This window comes from Mauremys mutica, chromosome 11, assembly GCF_020497125.1.
Source record: "Mauremys mutica isolate MM-2020 ecotype Southern chromosome 11, ASM2049712v1, whole genome shotgun sequence".
Taxonomy (NCBI): domain Eukaryota; kingdom Metazoa; phylum Chordata; order Testudines; family Geoemydidae; genus Mauremys; species Mauremys mutica.
This window is the reverse complement of record NC_059082.1, coordinates 83,132,827-83,149,903: the sequence shown is the minus strand read 5'-3', so window position 1 is coordinate 83,149,903 and position 17,077 is coordinate 83,132,827. Positions and strand designations below refer to the sequence as shown.

At 51.2% G+C, this 17,077-nt stretch overlaps 1 protein-coding gene across 3 annotated transcripts in view; it reads right to left on the bottom strand.

Moving 5' to 3' along the window:
- Positions 1–17,077, bottom strand: part of TRAF7 (TNF receptor associated factor 7) — a 45,162-nt gene that overhangs the window by 23,201 nt on the left and 4,884 nt on the right. Inside the window, exons 1-4 of one of the 3 annotated variants that reach the window (XM_044979337.1) lie at positions 15,651–15,797; positions 6,678–6,796; positions 6,376–6,433; positions 4,779–4,870 (exon numbers count right to left, since the gene is read on the bottom strand). In XM_044979337.1, coding sequence (XP_044835272.1) covers positions 4,779–4,870; positions 6,376–6,433; positions 6,678–6,758 — 231 coding nt within the window. In that variant the 5' untranslated portion in view covers positions 6,759–6,796; positions 15,651–15,797. Of the gene's footprint in view, positions 1–4,778; positions 4,871–6,375; positions 6,434–6,677; positions 6,797–15,638; positions 15,798–17,077 lie in introns of those variants that run through there. The other 2 variants (XM_044979336.1, XM_044979335.1) reach the window with 2 other exon arrangements.

Here is a 17,077-nt window from a genome sequence, read left to right as displayed (position 1 = left end):
CACCACGCGGCTCTGAGCGGGACCGCCGGAGACGCGCTCGGGGAAGGGGGGGGGGGGAAAGCGGGACCCGCCGGGGCCGGGCCGGGCCGGGCCGGGGGAGGGAAGCGGGACCCGCCGGGGCGGGGCTGGGCGGGGGGGGGGGGGAAGGGAAGCGCTCAGGGCTGGGGCAGAGGATTAGGGTGCGGGGGGATGAGGGGTTCATGATGTGGGGGCGCTCAGGGCTGGGGCAGAGGATTAGGGTGTGGGGGGATGAGGGCTCTGGCTGGGGCTGAGGATTAGGGTGCAGGGTCCTAGTGCCTGCCCTCCGCCAGTACTGGCAAGGCAGGCTTCCCTTACCCTGAGCCTCTCCAACCCCAAACCCTCAGCCCCAGCCAGAGCCCTCATTCCCCCCGCACCCTAATCCTCAGCCCCAGCCCTGAGCACCCCCACATCATGAACCCCTCATCCCCCTGCACCCTAATCCTCAGCCCCAGCCAGAGCCCTCATCCCCCCACACCCTAATCCTCTGCCCCAGCCCTGAGCGCCCCCACATCATGAACCCCTCATCCCCCCGCACCCTAATCCTCTGCCCCAGCCCTGAGCGCCCCATCATCATGAACCCCTCATCCACAGCCCTCACCCCACACTCCAACCCTCTTCCCTAGCCCTGAGCCCCCTCGCATCATGAACCCCTCATCCACAGCCCTCACCCCACAGCCCAACCCTCTTCCCTAGCCCTGAGCCCCCTCGCATCATGAACCCCTCATCCACAGCCCTCACCCCACAGCCCAACCCTCTTCCCTAGCCCTGAGCCCCCTCGCATCATGAACCCCTCATCCACAGCCCTCACCCCACAGCCCAACCCTCTTCCCTAGCCCTGAGCCCCCTCCTGCATCATGTACCCCTCGCCCTCAGCCCCACAGCCCTCACCCCTGCACTCCCTCCTATCCCCAAATTCCGTCCCAAAGCCTGCACCCCCACCCCCTGCCGCAGCCTGGAGCCTGCATCGAGCACAGAGCCTGCATCCAGACCCCCTCCCCCACCCAAACTCCCTCCCAGAGCCTTAGGCAGTAAATCTAAGTGCGTGTTTTGTCCTTTGAGTGAGGTGCATTACTGAGTGTATATATTTATTAAAACTGCGCGCGCTTAGGGGAGGAGGTGGAGAAGAGACAGGGCAGGGGCGGGGCCTCATGGAAGGGGTGGATTGGGGGTGGGGCCAGGGGCAGCAAGGGGGCGTGTCAGTGATGCGGCCCTCGGGCCAATGCACTAGTCCTCATGCGGCCCTCGGGGTCATTTGAGTTTGAGACCCCTGGAGTAGGCAAATGTACTGTTAGGTAAATATATAAACCCAAGGCTGAGTGGTTCCAGTGGGTTACATCAGGTTTATGCACTCAGCCATGAATGTGCTACCGGTGGGAAGATAATAAAACGTTATTAAACGAAGAAAGTCACTGCAGGAGCTTTCTGTAAGACCTCAGTAGTCAGACAACACACGCTAGAAGGGGCAGTTCTGTGAACAGTGCTACTCTGCATGGCTGAGATTTAGATGGGTGTGGCTAAAATATACCTGCACTGATTTATTGGGGGAAGGAGGGCACGTGGGGTAATTAGGTAGGGAAATAAAGTTTTCCTAGCGGAAGACTCGGGGCTATGCAGCTCAGCAGTGGTGTAAATGGAAATGACAAGAAATCGATGAGTTAACTTAGAATTTTTGAAAGGAAAACGACAGTGAGCAAAATCGGCTGTTTGGGGAGGTGACCCCTCAAGGTAAATATCGCCCTCGGTTTTGCCGATACAAAAGCATGGAGGCACTGGCCTAACACTCAGGAGACCTGGGCTTTATTCCCTGCTGCACCACCCCGGGCAGGTTCCCCTCCCAACCCTGCTCTGGGCTATTCCGACTGTGAGCGTCCCAGAGCAGGAATATCTTTCACTACGTGTATGTGCAGCACAGAGCACCATGGGGCCGGGCTCCGGTGGAGCCTTGAGCCGCTGCTGCAATAAAACGGAAACAACTCAGGGCCCAGGGCGACAGAAGAGCTTCACGTGCCACACAACGAGAACGTCTGTCTCCTGGAAGCACACGGACACAGATCTACACAGAGCAAGGCTTTAACGAGCAGGCTGATGACCCCTAGGGACTGCCTGGCCCAGGAGCTTGGTGACCAGCTGCCCATCATTAGTGACGATTTGGCACAGATTGGTTCTCCCAGAGCTTTGGGAGGGACGAGGTCTGTTAGCAGAGGTGCTGTTTAGTCTCTCCCTCCTCAGCCAAGATCCTCCGAAATTCTGTCCATTCCATCTTCAGATAACACAAGTGATGGAGCTTCCACAACTGCCCTTGGTGGAGAATTAACAACCTAGCACATTTCACAGGCATTATTCCGCCCTCAGGCACACCAGTGAAACCCTCAATGCCCGAACAGAGTGGGAGCTGAGAATCCATCTCCCAGGGCAGAAATAGGCCTACCCTAATAGGCAAGTGTTTCCTCATACCCCGCGTTAGCCATTAGCATTTACACTAAGGCCACTTCACACTGTGCTGGGAGGGTGAGGAAGCCTTAACAGAGGGTACATTTCGCACACTCACCCACTGCTAGAGCGGTGTAGAGCAGCCGTGGTATAAATGAAAATTGGGCCCAGAGCTTGTACCCTAGTCACATTCCCGCAGGGCCCAACAAGGCTAGGAACATGCTGTGCAGTTTTCCAGCATTTGGTCATCACCCAGCAGGGCAACCAGCAGTAATCGCTCCACATGAAGACAGCACTTGGCTACTTTTGGTTTCGTTATCAGCAATTAAAAGAAAACGATCCTATTCCCAAGAGAGCTCCGGTTTGCCTCCAGCTGCCTCCGTGATGGGTGATGAGACTCTGGCACCTTCTGGGGAAGGGAAAGGACGCTTTTCCCAAGGGTTAGCGAGAGTCAGTCTGGGATTTCAGGCAGTCGTGGCTCTGCCGTTCTCCTCGTCCAGAGCTCTTCACCAACTAGGTGGCTTCCTGTGTTCGTTATGTTTATTGCTATTTTTGCTGACTGATGTGTAGCACTGTAGGGAAGACGGGTTGCACATTTCGGTGAGGACCAGGGCTAGCTACGAGAGATCTATTTTGTTTTTGATTGGAGTTTGGAGCTACGTGCAAGGGGACCTAGGCAACTAACTCCCTTAGTCTCCTCTGAAAATCCCAGCTGGGATCTTTTTCCTCTGTCTGTGTATTGTTAGGATTTTTAAAGCACTAGATGTTAGAGGAACATGTCAAATCAATGCTCGGAACGTAGGATTCAAGAGCAGGGCAGTGGAGCAGGCATAATGGACCAGATCCAGGGAACCAGGGGAGCTATGCAGATTTAACCCAGATGAGGATCTGGCCTCATATTAATAACTATTCTCTCGTGTGTGTTTTTTAAAAAACTGAATGACAAGAGGGTGTGGAGGTTTTCAGAAAAGCACCGTGGCCCATGACTCAGGCAATGACACAACAATGGAGGGGAAGGTTTAGCAGCTTGATCTTGCAAATTGCTGAGCAGTCTGGCCCCAGCCCAGCACAACACTGAAGCACATGCTTAACTTTAAGGGACTACTCTCATGCGCCAAGTTAAGCATGTGCTTAGCACTTTGGAGGAACAGCACCAGCATCCTCAGCACCGTGAACGATCAAGCCCTAAATCCCTCCCAGAACTATCTGCATCGGAATGAAGAATCATAAAATCGCGGGACTGGACAGTCCCCGAGAGGTCATCTAGCCCAGTCCCCTAAACTCGTGGCAGGACCGAGCATTATCGAAGTCTGACAAAGTCTACTCAGACTAAAGTGGGTGTTTTGTTTGTTTGTTTCAAAAAGCCCTCAATCTAAGTCTGATTTAACTGCCCTGTAACCAGACCCTGTGATAACACCTGATCCTTGAGGAGGAAGTTACTCCGAGATGCGTGTGACGAGTCAGCCAGCCAGATACAAACAAGAAGGTGTCCTTTTGCGAGGCTACCTGGAGCCTCGGGAATGTTTTAAGAACTTCACACTGGGTCACCCGTGGCTGACTCCAGTGGCCGGGATGAATATGGCATGTCTAGCTCTGATTCTGGTTCCAGATTTTCATTCTGTGGTGAGAGGCCCCCTCTAGAGGTGCAAATAGGAAAAAGATTCTGTGGAAGTAGCTACTTATCCAACTGGTGCTGCTGGCGTCATAGAAACGGGGCCTGGTTCAGACTGGCAGGCCTCACCTGTGACCCCAAAACCTTGAAAACCAGGTTTGTTTCAAGCCCTTCTCCACCCTGGGTAACAAGTGACTCTCGGGGCAGAATGTTCCCACACAGGGAGCTGCTGCCTGTGGGCTTTGCAGCTGGTCTACAGGGACATTTGGGAGGCACAACTTTGGCACCTGCTTTTAAGAATTAGGCCCATTGCCTCCAAAGCTAAGGCTGCAGCGTGAAGAGTCCCACGCAGACATCGAACCCCAGCTACGAACGGCTAGAGCCCGACAGACACAGCCTCACGCTCTGAGCAGCTGCCATGAACGCGGTGGCCTAATCCGGACTCTGATCTCGACCGTCACCTCTCTGCCTGCCAAACAGGGACAGCGACACTCACCTGCCCATCCCACAGGCGCCCGTCGCACCACTCTGTATCCCCATGAAACCAAGCAAAGCCAGACAGGTCGAGCTGTGCCTACCGTCCTGGCCAGGCACTGCACGTACCCTGCTTCAGACGTGCCTGGCAGAGTGCTCTCAAAGGGGATAATCGGACAACGCACTTCTCCTGTAAGTCCCTGCGAGTGGGGGCAGAAGGTCACTCCGGGGCAATACGTACCATGCCATCGTCCTCGTCTCGCGGGGAGTAGGTGAGCGTGCTGGATGAGGAGGGAGTCCTACGGTGCTGCTTAAAGGTATTGGTCCCGTCAGCTTTAAAGCAAAAGAAACATTTCAGGTTTTTCGCTGCGCCTTTAGCGAGAGAGGGCTCTCGAGGAGGAGCGAAAGAAAAGGAATAGGGATTTCCCCACTCTCCCCTGGAGGCCCCAGGAAGGGCAGCGCAATCAATACCTTATCACCAGGGCTTCCTTGAGGGGAGCTGGCCCAGCAAGAAAGATAAACCGACATTCTGCTAGAGCTACAGGCTTCAAATATTCTTAAAGGGAGCCTCCCCCCCCTTGTGCATTTTTATATCGGGGAGGTCTGGATATTCCTTGGGCGCCAGGGAAGGCTGCTATAGCCAAAGTGGAGATGCTTATATAAAGACCAGCTTGTTACTACTTTACACTAAATACTCAAAATTCCAGAAATGCGACAGGTACAGCGGCAAGCATAACCTTAACTCCGCCCCTTTGTGAGTATGCATTATAACGTGAGTGTTCCTTTTACTATGTCACTTTCGCCTGTAGGAGAGTCTTAGCTTTGCTAAACCAAAAGCAATGTTGTCAAGGCAACCAAAGTCACTGGTCCTCTGTGAGGTCTCTGTTCATGCCATGCCCCTCCCTGTTTGGCTGGAGCTCTGTGAGGTGGGGTGTACGACTCCTTTAAGGGACAGTCTGGCGCTTACAGCCAAGATAGCATGGGAGCAATCAAGGAGCCCCCTGCAATGGGCTTTTTAAGGAGGAAAAGGGAAGCTGAGCACTCAGGGGACCAGAAGTCATGATGGATGCTGGGGGTTGCAGGCCCCTGGACACCAGCCTGGCCTAGACTTTTGTTTGCTGACCGTAAGTTTGGTTGCTCTGACTCACGGCTCTGAGAGAAGGGCCTTCTGCGCCCCAGCAAGCTGCTCCTTCCCCGACCTGATGCCCACGGAAAAGGGAGCGAGCCTGCCTGCTTCCCAGAGCAGTGAGAACTAGCAATTCTGCCAGCTGGGGTAGGTTGGGGGGCCTTCTTAAAGGGGACTTTTGGTTGGGTGGTTGTGGACTCCCTTTGTAGGATCCTGTGCACATTTTTTTTTAAATGAAGGAAAAAGGGCAAGGATTTATTTTTTTTAAATGGGAAAAGTGCAGTCCCCCCCTTGCTGAACTCAAAACTACTGGAGGGGATTTTGCTCAAGCTGTCCAAAATAATTCACATTCGGGCAGAGACCAAAGATGGAAGGTATCAGCCCTAACAGCAAGCGCTTGGGCGGGTCAGGAGGAGGGGACCTTAACTGGAACTGGGGAGATAACGGACAGAGCAGGGGCTCCCCCACAGCACTGGGAACTCTGACTGATTGGAAAGCACCTCCACGGACACTTATCTCTGTCCTGCCTGGCGATCACAGCCCTACAATAAGCTGGGCTGGGACCGCACGTGACTTGTCGCTTGTCCCTCAGCGAACACGCAGTGACTAGCTTTGGTTCACTGCCATCTGTGCAGGGAAGGACGAATTCAGTCGGAGGAGTAAGTAGCCCTTCCGGCAGGGCTGCCGTGCTCCGGGGCAGCGAGACGCTCACCTTTCGTGATGGTGGTCACGGCGGAATAGGCAGGCCCAAAAGTCGTTTCCATTCTCGTCTGAAAGGAAGGCAGAATTAACGTCACCACATGTCGATCTGGCACAGATTGGGGGGTGCTGCTCAGCCAAGGTTGGTAAAATGCATGAGAAGATTGCGAAGATTTTATCTGTGGAGATCACAGCCCCAGTTGCGGCCCCACATTTTCATTCATCATCTTTATTTTGTCCAAACAAAGAGGAGGGCGTAAAAGGCCAGAAATACCCCTTCCCCCGCCCATTTCTCGCCCCTGCTCTGCTCCTTACCCCGTTAGTGTTCTCAGGAGTAGTGATGTTTGCTGCGCCACTGGAGAAGCGATTGTAGCGAGCGTTCTTGTTTGAGCTCATAATCTAGACCAGTATTTATTAGTCATGGGGAGTTTGCTCTGGAGGAACAACAAAGAGTTGGAGGGTTGGTTATTTTTGCAGGGGCAGAGGAGGTCAGAAGAACGTCCCCCTGAGTCCTACATCGTTCAACTCTGTGACTCAGCAAGGCCCACCAGGACATGTCTGGACTAGTATTTTCCAGACACATGGACTGAGCGTGTAAAATAAGGGACAGTGGCACCATGCGATCCCCTTTCTCCTCCCTCACCTATGGTGAAAGCAACAAAAACACTGGGAAGACAAAGGCTTGAACGGAGGAGACTGGTCCCAGGCTTACAGGGGAAGCCTGTGTATTAAGGACTCTAACCTACCTGCAACATCCAGTGGGGTGAGAAAAACTGCTTGATCCAAATCCTGGTTAGTCGGATAAGGTTTAGGATTTAGACTGCGAGCTTACCTTTTCTTGTCTTTGGTAACTACCTACCACTTATAATAACTGAAAACCTCTCTTTCTGTAGCTAGGCACTTATTGTAATGTTTTCTCTTAGCCAGGGAGTTTGTCTCAAGTGCGTGGGGAATCTGCTCAGGTTACAAGGGCTGGTGCATGCTCACTTTCCTTTGATGAAGTGGTGAGCTAATGAATACATTTGCCCTGCTCCGGAGAAGGACTTGAGAGGCTTGCTGGTGTTTCCCTATGTACTGTTCAAGAGAGCATTCCCACACCTTAGCTGGGTGTGTCTCTGCCTGCTGGTGGCTGAGTGATCCCAGCGCCTGGAGGGGCTTGCTGCTTGGCACTGGCAAAGCATTGAGAGAGACAGCCCAGGCTGGAGAGTTAAGGGGGCACAGCATTCCCACAGTCCCAGGCTGCACCCCAGGGGTCCCGTCACAACCTCCCAAGCCACCTATCCAGCACGTGGCAAAAACTCCATATTCAATCACAGCCAAGAGCTTTTATAGGTGAGGGGTCAGTTCTCCCATTTCCTTCCTTCAAGGCCACCCAATGTCTAAACAAGGGCTGGCCACAGTTCCCTCGGCAACATGGCCACATCACTCTGAATCACATGTTTGATGGCATGGAACCAATTCATTGTTTTAGCAAATGCCATGGTAAAACGAGAATGTTATGAAGGTATTTGTCCATCTTTTTAGTATCATTATTTCTGACAGGTTTGACCCAAACAACCTCTTTGGGAGCTTACAACTCACAGCAGTGCCCTCATGGTTTTGGCTCCATAGTACACAATCACCAGGCTTCTTAATGTAGGGCTGGAGCCCTGGTTTGTTATTGTAGGGTCAGCTAGGAGTCCTGGGTCCCAATCCTGGGATGAGACTCTTGTGAGCAGATCCTGATGCTCAGCTGCACGCCTACTGACTTCCGTGGACTCCATGTGGGCGTGGTTCTCACCCTGCACACATCAGGCCTTGGTTTATAACAGTAGGGCAACTCAGGTGTGGGTTTTTGTTTAAACAGCAAAGCCCAGCCAACAACCACCAGACCCTGAGCTGTTTCTTTGGCGGGTTCATGTAAAGAAATGCATGAACACGTCTGGTGACAGAGATAGGGAGAGGGTGGAGCAAATGAAGAGGGAGTCCTCCCTAGCTGTTATTTCTGAGCCTGCTGTCCGGAACGATCACAATGATATCGAATCTCCTCACCTAAAGTAATGCAGCAGTTCCTCTCTCGGCCTAGGGGAGGCGACAGCTTCCAGGTGAAAGGGTGCAAGGCTCTCCAGGCCCACAGTCTCGCAGTATAAAGAGGCACACCAAGTTCCTACAAGACCCCCATCCCAAATTCTATTCAAATCAACTGACTGGTGTGGAACAGACGCACGTTAAGTAGGAAACACAAGTGCATGACATGAACTGGGTGTCTCAGGCCATTGGGAAGGAGACGCAGAGCCTGCCATCTCTAGCTCACAGTTCAGATTCAGAGCAGTGCTTGTGGAGAACTTTAGTTACCCATCTGACGGCTATTTGGAGGCTTCCCAGACTACAGAGAAACCCTGCAGTATTGGACGTTAATTGCTCCAATGATGGAAACTGCAGCGTGTGGGGCCATTACAGAGCAATACCATGGAACACCCATAGGGGTCACTCAGTCCAGTTTTACATCACAGCAATTTCAGGAGAGCAGACAGGGATTCCCAGGGCCCAGAGATCCCTCTTGAGCTTCCCCTTCCTTGTCAAGGCTGAGGCGCTTTGGGGATGGACCACGCAGAGCAGCTTGCATTCCTGTATCTGCTCAGTGGATAAAGAGGGGACCGCTGAATTTGAAAGGCAAGACGCTTACCCAACTGTTGTACAAGGCATAGTTATCCTTTGGAACTCACTGCCACTGGATAACAGAGTCCAAGAGCGTAAGAGGATTCAGTGCATGATCAGACATTTGTACAGAGAAGAACATCTGCAGTTCAACTAGACAGGACAAAAACAATTAAACTACACAGGGAGCCGAACCCTCCTATTTCAGGCACAAGCCAACACTAACAGATAGGGAGAGACATCTGCTGTGGCCAGCTATTGCATATTTGGCCAGCACAGTGTTTCTGGTCCATTTCTGCCAAGCAGCTGGTGCTAACCACTGAAGATGAGACTGGACTAGACAGACCCCTGCCCTGGCAGCTCCTTCCATTCAGGACTTCAGTTTCTAGGGCTCCCAATGCAGCCTCTGCACTATGTCAATTAAAGCCCTTTGGGGCAGGAGCTGTCTCTGTGCTGGGTTTGTACAGACTGCCTCGCGTGCTACCACAACACGCCCAACAACCGAGTCGAAATTCGCGCTTACAGATTTCTCTACGTGACTGAGACTACACCGGCAAAGCTATGTCCCCGTAGCTACGCCGGCATAACTGCGCAGTGCAGAGGCAGTCTGCACCCGTGGAAAGGGGTTCCCATCGGTGCAGGAACATCACCTCTCCGAATGACTCTTCGGTTAACACAGCTGCATCTACACTTGGGGTTAAGTTGGGACAACTGTGTCAGTCAGGGGGTTGGTTTCTTCACGCCCCTCGCCTAGGTAACTGTGGCATCCTAACTGTTAAGTGTAGATCAGGCCTCACGAGCATGACAATCATGCTGGGCCATGTTTTATATTAAACATTCTGCGGGTGAGCCAAAAGGACACCCCTCAGGCCCGCCTGACAGGACACACTGTACAAATTTTTAGGTTCCATGTTACACAACTGTCCAATATTCACAGCACAATAGTTCGGTCCTGGGAAAAGAACTGTTCCCTAGAACTAAACTTTTGGAACAGGCTGTGGTCAGAGAAAGCAAGAAACCGGAGACTGTTTTAAAAAGCCATCGTGGGAGAATATTTTCCATTTCTTTGGAAGCAGTGCACTGGCCACGTTCAAATGCCACATCCCGTAGGAGATGTTAAGAGTTACTAGAGCGGTTTCGAGAACAGCCCGACGCTGCTTCAATCCAGAGATGAGCAGAGTCAAAGCCGTGCTGCACAGCACGAAGAGCCTGGCAACTGGTCATGAGTATCTTTGTAGAGAACAAAGACTGGGAATAAATAATATGGGCTTGTGGTTAGGGCACTGGGCTGGGACTCAGCAGACCAGAGCTCAATTCCCAGCTCTGCTACCGACACTCTGTGTGCCCTTGGGCAAACCACTTACTCTCCTAAAACGCATGGCCCGACCCCACTGCCCAGGCCAGGATACCGCCATGCCCATTTCCAACCGTTCCCATCGCCACCTCAGCCCCACTGGCAGCCAGGTGCCAGCCCTAGTGCAGACAGCTGAGCACCCCGTGATTTAGGTTCGGCTCAGGTGCGTTTGCGCAGCCCCCCAGAGTCCCAGCGCATTGCATGAGCCCCAGCAGAGAGGGCAAGGATTCTGCAGGGCGACTGCCCATTGGAGTGGTTACCGGGGAGCTGGGTAGAGGCTCGGGCACCCAGGATGTGCGGCAGTTGGTGAGGTGTTTTGGCAAGCAGGAAGCAGTTGAGATTCTTGCTGTTGGGGAGGGAGGTTTCTCCTTTCTCCCACCCTTTAGGGCAGGAGCAGAGGGGACTTAAATTTGGGGAAAAGGGGTTGAACTTGTGATTCCTCATCCTAGGAAACCTTGGCAGCATCTCCCTGCTCCCTGCCCTCTCCCTCCACGTCATCCTGCAGCAGGGAAGCAGCACTCCCCCGGCGAGTGGAGTGAAGAGAGCTGACATTGACAGTGTTCTCGTTCGGCTCAGAGTGAACAAACACCCCCCGGAGATGAAGAGAGGCAATTTGCCTCTTCAGGGAATGTTTCCGGCTGTGTGCAGACTCAGGGGACTCCATTTCACGCTCTCTCCCTTGGAAGGGTTTCTTTGCCACCATACGGGATGGAGACTTCACAAAGGAAAGGGAAGCTCTGGTTCTGGGGAACAGGGATGGACTAGTCAAAGGAGGGACAATTAGGGGCAAGCTGTGCAGTCCTGTAATTGCATGACATGTGGGGTCGCGGTTCCCTGTCCTCTCCAGATGGGAGCGTGTAAGTGTTTAATTCTAAAGGGAGCCGAGCAGGTACTTTAAGGATGGGGAAAGTGCTCACCCTCTTGGGGGCTGACCAAAGCCCCTTCAAATCGACGGAAAGACGCCTTTAGCTCCAACCCTAAATAAGGGAATGTTAGCCAGAAGATGGGGATTTTCCACTCTTCTTCCTACACATCTCCTTGGCTGAGCAGCCCCCTGAGCTAGGCAGACGGGAGTTGGCTTCAGGTCTTCCCTGACCAGCAAAGCAGCGCAATGCAAGCAATGGGCAGGATGCTGAGTGGAATATCGGCTGCTACAGAACAGCAGCAGCCACAACTCAGATTTATATTTATATCATCTTTCATCGCAGACTACGTTAACCACCATACCTAGGAATCACTTCACCAAGTCCTGAAATGCAGCCACCTCTGAAAAGCAGCCACCTTACAGAACAGTTGCTGGGCTGACAACAAAGAATATCCCAGCCAACGGCACCAGAGGAATTCCAGGGAGTCCGAATGTCAAAGACTCGAGCTGGAATTTGCTGAGGCCACTAGGGTTAGCACCTTTGGACTCTTGCAGAAATTATCCTGGGATCTTAGATGGCCATAAGCGGGCAGGACTTTGATTTTACATCCGAAGCCACATCCTCCTCACGCCAAGCAGGGGCAGTGAATCAACTCTAGCCAGAAGGAAGAGCACCCCCTGATGAAGCTGCAGCACTTCCCTACAGCACGCAGCACAGTTGAGGAGGACAAAAATCGCATCCTGAGGAGGTGTGAGTGCCGGCTGCCCCAATGACGCATTAATGCCATTACGGATTCTGTGTTATACAAAATACGTGCACACCGGGATCCCGAAGGAAGCCTTCAGAATAAAAGATGTACACGGAATAACAATATCCTTGGGACTGCGATGTCCTTCTCAGCTGCTTAGAAAAGCAAGTGGCCTTAGATGTCCACTCAAGCAGCCCCCTCACATCTCCTCAGAGAAGGCCCCAGAATCCTCATTTTTAGAGACCCTCTCTGAGTTTTCCAATCCAGGACTTTATAGGGTCAGCTCCCACAAGGGCAGGGGGTATCCAACCAACTGCTGTAGGGAAAGGGACATCTCCATTTTGCACCAGAAAACCAAGCAGGTATCAATGTGGCCAGGGGCCAAGGCCTTGGGGTCACACCTTAGGAAAGGGGCAGGCCCAGAGGCCAGCCTGGCCAGATCCAGATATCCGAAGAGCTCCTCTGCCGTGCAGCTTCTTTTTTAAAGCAGCTTCCCTGTTTTTGCCGAGAGAAAATATAAAAAAGAGGAAGCAGTAGGGCCAGCCTGTCACTAAATCACACGACTGCCAGGAAGCAGATGCGGTGAGGGAGGTGGGCTGGATTCAAGTACTCACCCTGAACTGTTAGGTGCCAGAATTCCTGCCTACGTGACCCAGCCAAAACATCTGGGTCTGGCTGACAGCTCCCAGGGACTGCGACCCTCTCCGCAGAGTCAGCAGCGGTGAGAATTTCCCACTGTGCCCTTCCCAAGCCAAGATGCCTCCACCCGGCTCAGGAGGAGCACCTCTGTGTAAGAGGGGAGCGTGCTCCCTACGGCCAGTCCAGCCTTTGGCCTCTCTCATGCACCTGCCTACAAGGCAGCGGGAAAGGTGAATCTGCTCATTTCCAGGGATGTCCCTCTTTTCGGTCCCCTCCCTTTCACTGGGGAGGCCAGGTCTAGGCAGAGGGAAGGAATCCCCCAGCATTCCCACCCTCCTGCAATACCCACCTCACAGGGGCTGTGAAGCTGAATTAATAGATTGCAAAGTCCAGAGGAGACCATGATGATGATCTAATCTGACCTGTACAAAGCAGGCCAGAGAATTCACCAAGTGATTCCCGCAGCAGCCCGTAACTTCTAGCTGAGCTACTGCAAGTCTTTTAGAGAGTCTAGAAACCACACTGAGACTCGCCAACAGACTGTGCTGGAGAAATGCAAAATATTGTTAACAGAGGTACAATAAAGGGGGCCCCAGTCACTGCCATTCAGAACGGCAGGCTTTGTAGCACTGGTATCTGTTCTTCAGGAAAGGCTGATTCTGTTCTAGTCTATGTATGTTCTTTTGCTGGCCTCAGACATGCTTCTTCTCTGAGCCCCTCTGAAGTGCACATCACAGCTTAGATCAGAGGTCAAAGGTCACAATCAATCTTGGAGCATCGAAAACAAAAACTCTGCTTCACGATGTTTTCCCCTGACTGGGGGGGGGGGGGGGGGAATTCCCCTAGTAAACAGACTTTTCTGATTGCATAAAAGTCAAAGGGCTAGACTTTCAGAAGGGTCCGGCACCTACAGCTGGGGCCACATTTTCAAGAGTTCAGCTTGACTAAGTGGTCAGATGGTCAGAGGAGATCAGCTTGCTGCAGGACTCTTTTGGGTTGTATCCTATATCACATCTAGACCCTTTTTTGGAGGTGTGCATTTTTATTGAGTTACATCCTAAGGGCCCAGTCTTGCAGCTCTCATTATTGAGAGACAATGACCCCAGCTTCAATGGAAGTCAGGGCTTCAAAATCAGAGCATGACCATGAGCGATGACATTAAAAATCACATCACAATTGGCACTAATTGGTCCCACAATTCACTTTGTGAAATCTGAAGCCATTTTCAGTTACCAAGGGCTCTCCAGAGATACGTCCGACAGGCCGTTACCGATTGCAGACCAGTCCCAGCGCTACCATAATTAAATAAACCCTAATGCTCAATTTAGTACTTTACCTAATAACACAGAACATGTACACAGCATTTTCCATGTTCAGAGTTCTGCAGATGTACTAGCTAAGCCTCGCCATACCCCAGAGATGTAGGTAAGTATTCTTCCCATTTCACAGGTGGGTTAAACTGAGGCACAGAATGGGGAAGTGCTTTCGGCACAAGATCATGCAGCAAGTCAGCAGCAGAGCCAGGGTGTGGAGGAATCCACCCCAACCTCAGCCCTGGTGGTGGTGTTTATGTGCACAAGAAATACACATCTGAAACAAAGCACAACTGTCTACTCTGGGCAGGATGTCAGAATTAGCTGCCCAACCCAGAAGTAGTGATAACAGACCCAGGAAATTACTGTGCAAACACAGACCCTGATCTCATTTCCACAGCTCCCATAATTCATACACAGGCTCCTCAAATATTCTGTGGCAGAGGAATTTGCCTGTGAAAAAGCAGCAGCTGAACAGAAACTAATCTGTCCTCAATCAATCAAACCTTTGGTGTTTGACTCACATTGGTTGCAGTGGATTTCAATGCCATCTTTCACTTGAAATGTGAGGGGATTTAAACACCACCAAATACCCAGTGGTAAAGATTAATAAGTGATCGAAGAAATCCCTGTCAATATCAAGGGAACTGTTGCCAAGTGGTAAAAAACCTGCCTCACCCTCCACACTAAAATCAGCACATTACATTCTGCCTCCCTAAAACTCACCCCAGTTGGATGACTTTTTCTTCTTTACCTCCTGTCCTAAACTGCTGTGTACTGCTATTGTCCGCTGTTAAACAGCCACTATGTTCCATCCTAATGGTGGCTGCATTCCTCTGGCAGGGTCCAGCAATTCCATTTTTTAAAGCACCCTATGGGGATTCTTCTGGCTGAAAGGCATTCCGAGAAACACAAGCCATAATCTCTACCCAAGCATATGTAGCGTACATTTTTTTTTACACTGCTTTGAAATTGGATGACTTGCTTAACGCATGTTCTGGGTTTAACTGGTTTGCTTTAAAGACTCATCTGAAATATGCCAACCATTGCCCCCCTACTAGAAATGTCACAAAAGCAATAAGAGAAAAATTTCAGTGTGTTTCAGCTGTCTGCTCCTATTACTCCATCTCCCTGAACTTTGCTGCTTAAAACAGAAACAATCAGTTGCAATGCAAGCCAGGCAACACTACTGCTAGAGAAACTTTCAACTAGCATCAGAGCAAAGGAAATAGATACTACTGATAGCAGGGACTGGAACGGGTTGCAAAAGATAGCCATGAACGGACCTAGGAACCCCGTGCACTTTGACACTTGAGAACAGACCCTTGATTCCTTCAGATAAATGTGACAATGGTGATTTCCAAATGTAAGCGCAGAAAACTAGTAGCAGCTTTTAGATAGAAAATGTACCAAATCCCATACTAATGAACCATTCAAACGTTTCCTTTAATAACACAGAGCACTTTACAATGCAGTGGCATTTTTAAGAGTAGCTGACAGACAAGACCTCCTTAGTTAGCGTTTGTGACACATTTTGGAAATGTAGAATCCCCCGAGCCTTGAATTTTAGCTCCATTCAGCTTCCTTACTCAGCTTTGCACACAGTTATGAACACGCATAACACTTCCCTCACTTGTCACTGATTACTAAAAAACAACAGCCACCTTCCGCTTGTGCTTCAAACAGAAACTCTGCCCACATGCACAGGACACTCCTTACCCGGGGCTTTACCTTGCACGAAATTCACTGGGGCTAGTCAAGCTGGAAGCAAGAAGCAAAGCTGGCCAAGTAGCTCCCAGGACAAAGCGCTCCAGCTCCAGGCAGACTTTTACTCTTTCAAAATGTCTCGTCCACTATCTGTGTGCGCTGGCTCTTAAGTGATGTAAACAGAAAGGCATGCAGAGAAGTGGGTGATATGTAAATTCAGCTGGAAAATCCCACAGCTCAGCCAATCCCAACTCTTCATTTCGGCTTTGTCTGGGTTGTTCTCTAGTCCAAAGAGATTAGACTAGCAAGGAAAACCCTCCCCACGCAGATTTACTCTGGCCTGCCCCAGGGAACCTTACTGAGTGGAGAGCCTGTCTGACTAGCTAACGCTGATGTAGATCAGGAGAAGGCTCGCTGGAGTTACAGGCCTGTGAAACCTGCTCCAATGAGATAAGCATCAGGTTGTAGGATTTTAGGTTTGTCCCTGCTGCAGCCAGTGATCTCCAAGGGGAAACACATGCGGCCCTTTCTCCATCACTTTCAAATCAACCCCCTAGTTATGTTTTATCCTAGCTCCTAAGAGTCACTGTTGACTCAGCTGAAGCCCACCGGAGGCTGCGTTATGGGGAAGAGGACAGTTTGCAACATCCAAAATGAACCAAAACTCTGTCAGTGACATTGGGACAAACACGCATTTTTTGGCTTTGCTTTTTAAATTGGTGGTGGGATTTTCAGATGTGCCCTGCACTGGCCTAACACAGCTCCCATTTAAATCAATGGGAATTTTACCCTTTACTTCAGTGGGAGCCGAGTTAGGCCGGGAGGGAGGGGGTGAAAATTCCTCACTCAAACCTTCTAATGCACTTATACACCACGGAGACCCCTAACGCCGCAGTGATGGGACTGTGCCTGTTTGGGAAACCGAGCAGGCCCAGATCCTTTGCCCAACGAGAACAAAGTGACGTCTGAGTGCGTGGGAAGCAGCGTAAAAGGGTGAAAAGCAAACAGGATTTTTAAAATCTGCTTGTTTTCATATTTGAAGACTGGGAAGGATCTTCTCTGCATCCTTTGGATGACCTGGCTGGAGGAGATGTGTTTGTTTGACCGGGGCCATAAGCAGTCTGAAGGACTAACATCACAGTGGAAGATGTATAGATTTTAAAGCCAGAAGGGAGAGTTAAGATCATACATAATAAAAAAAAGTCTTGATCCTGAGGGTGCTGGGCACCCATAGCACACCCTAAAGTCAACTGGAAGTTGCAGGATGCTCAGCACCACTCAGAATCAGTCCCAGATAAACATATTTACTTCACAATCCCTTTCGCTGTAATTCCCCTCCAGCTCGTCACATGACACAGCTTCCTGCAGACCATGTCCTAGCCACGGGGAGTTGCACAAGCAAGAACAACAAACTGAACTGAACAAACTCCCAGACCTCTTGCCTCTGGGTT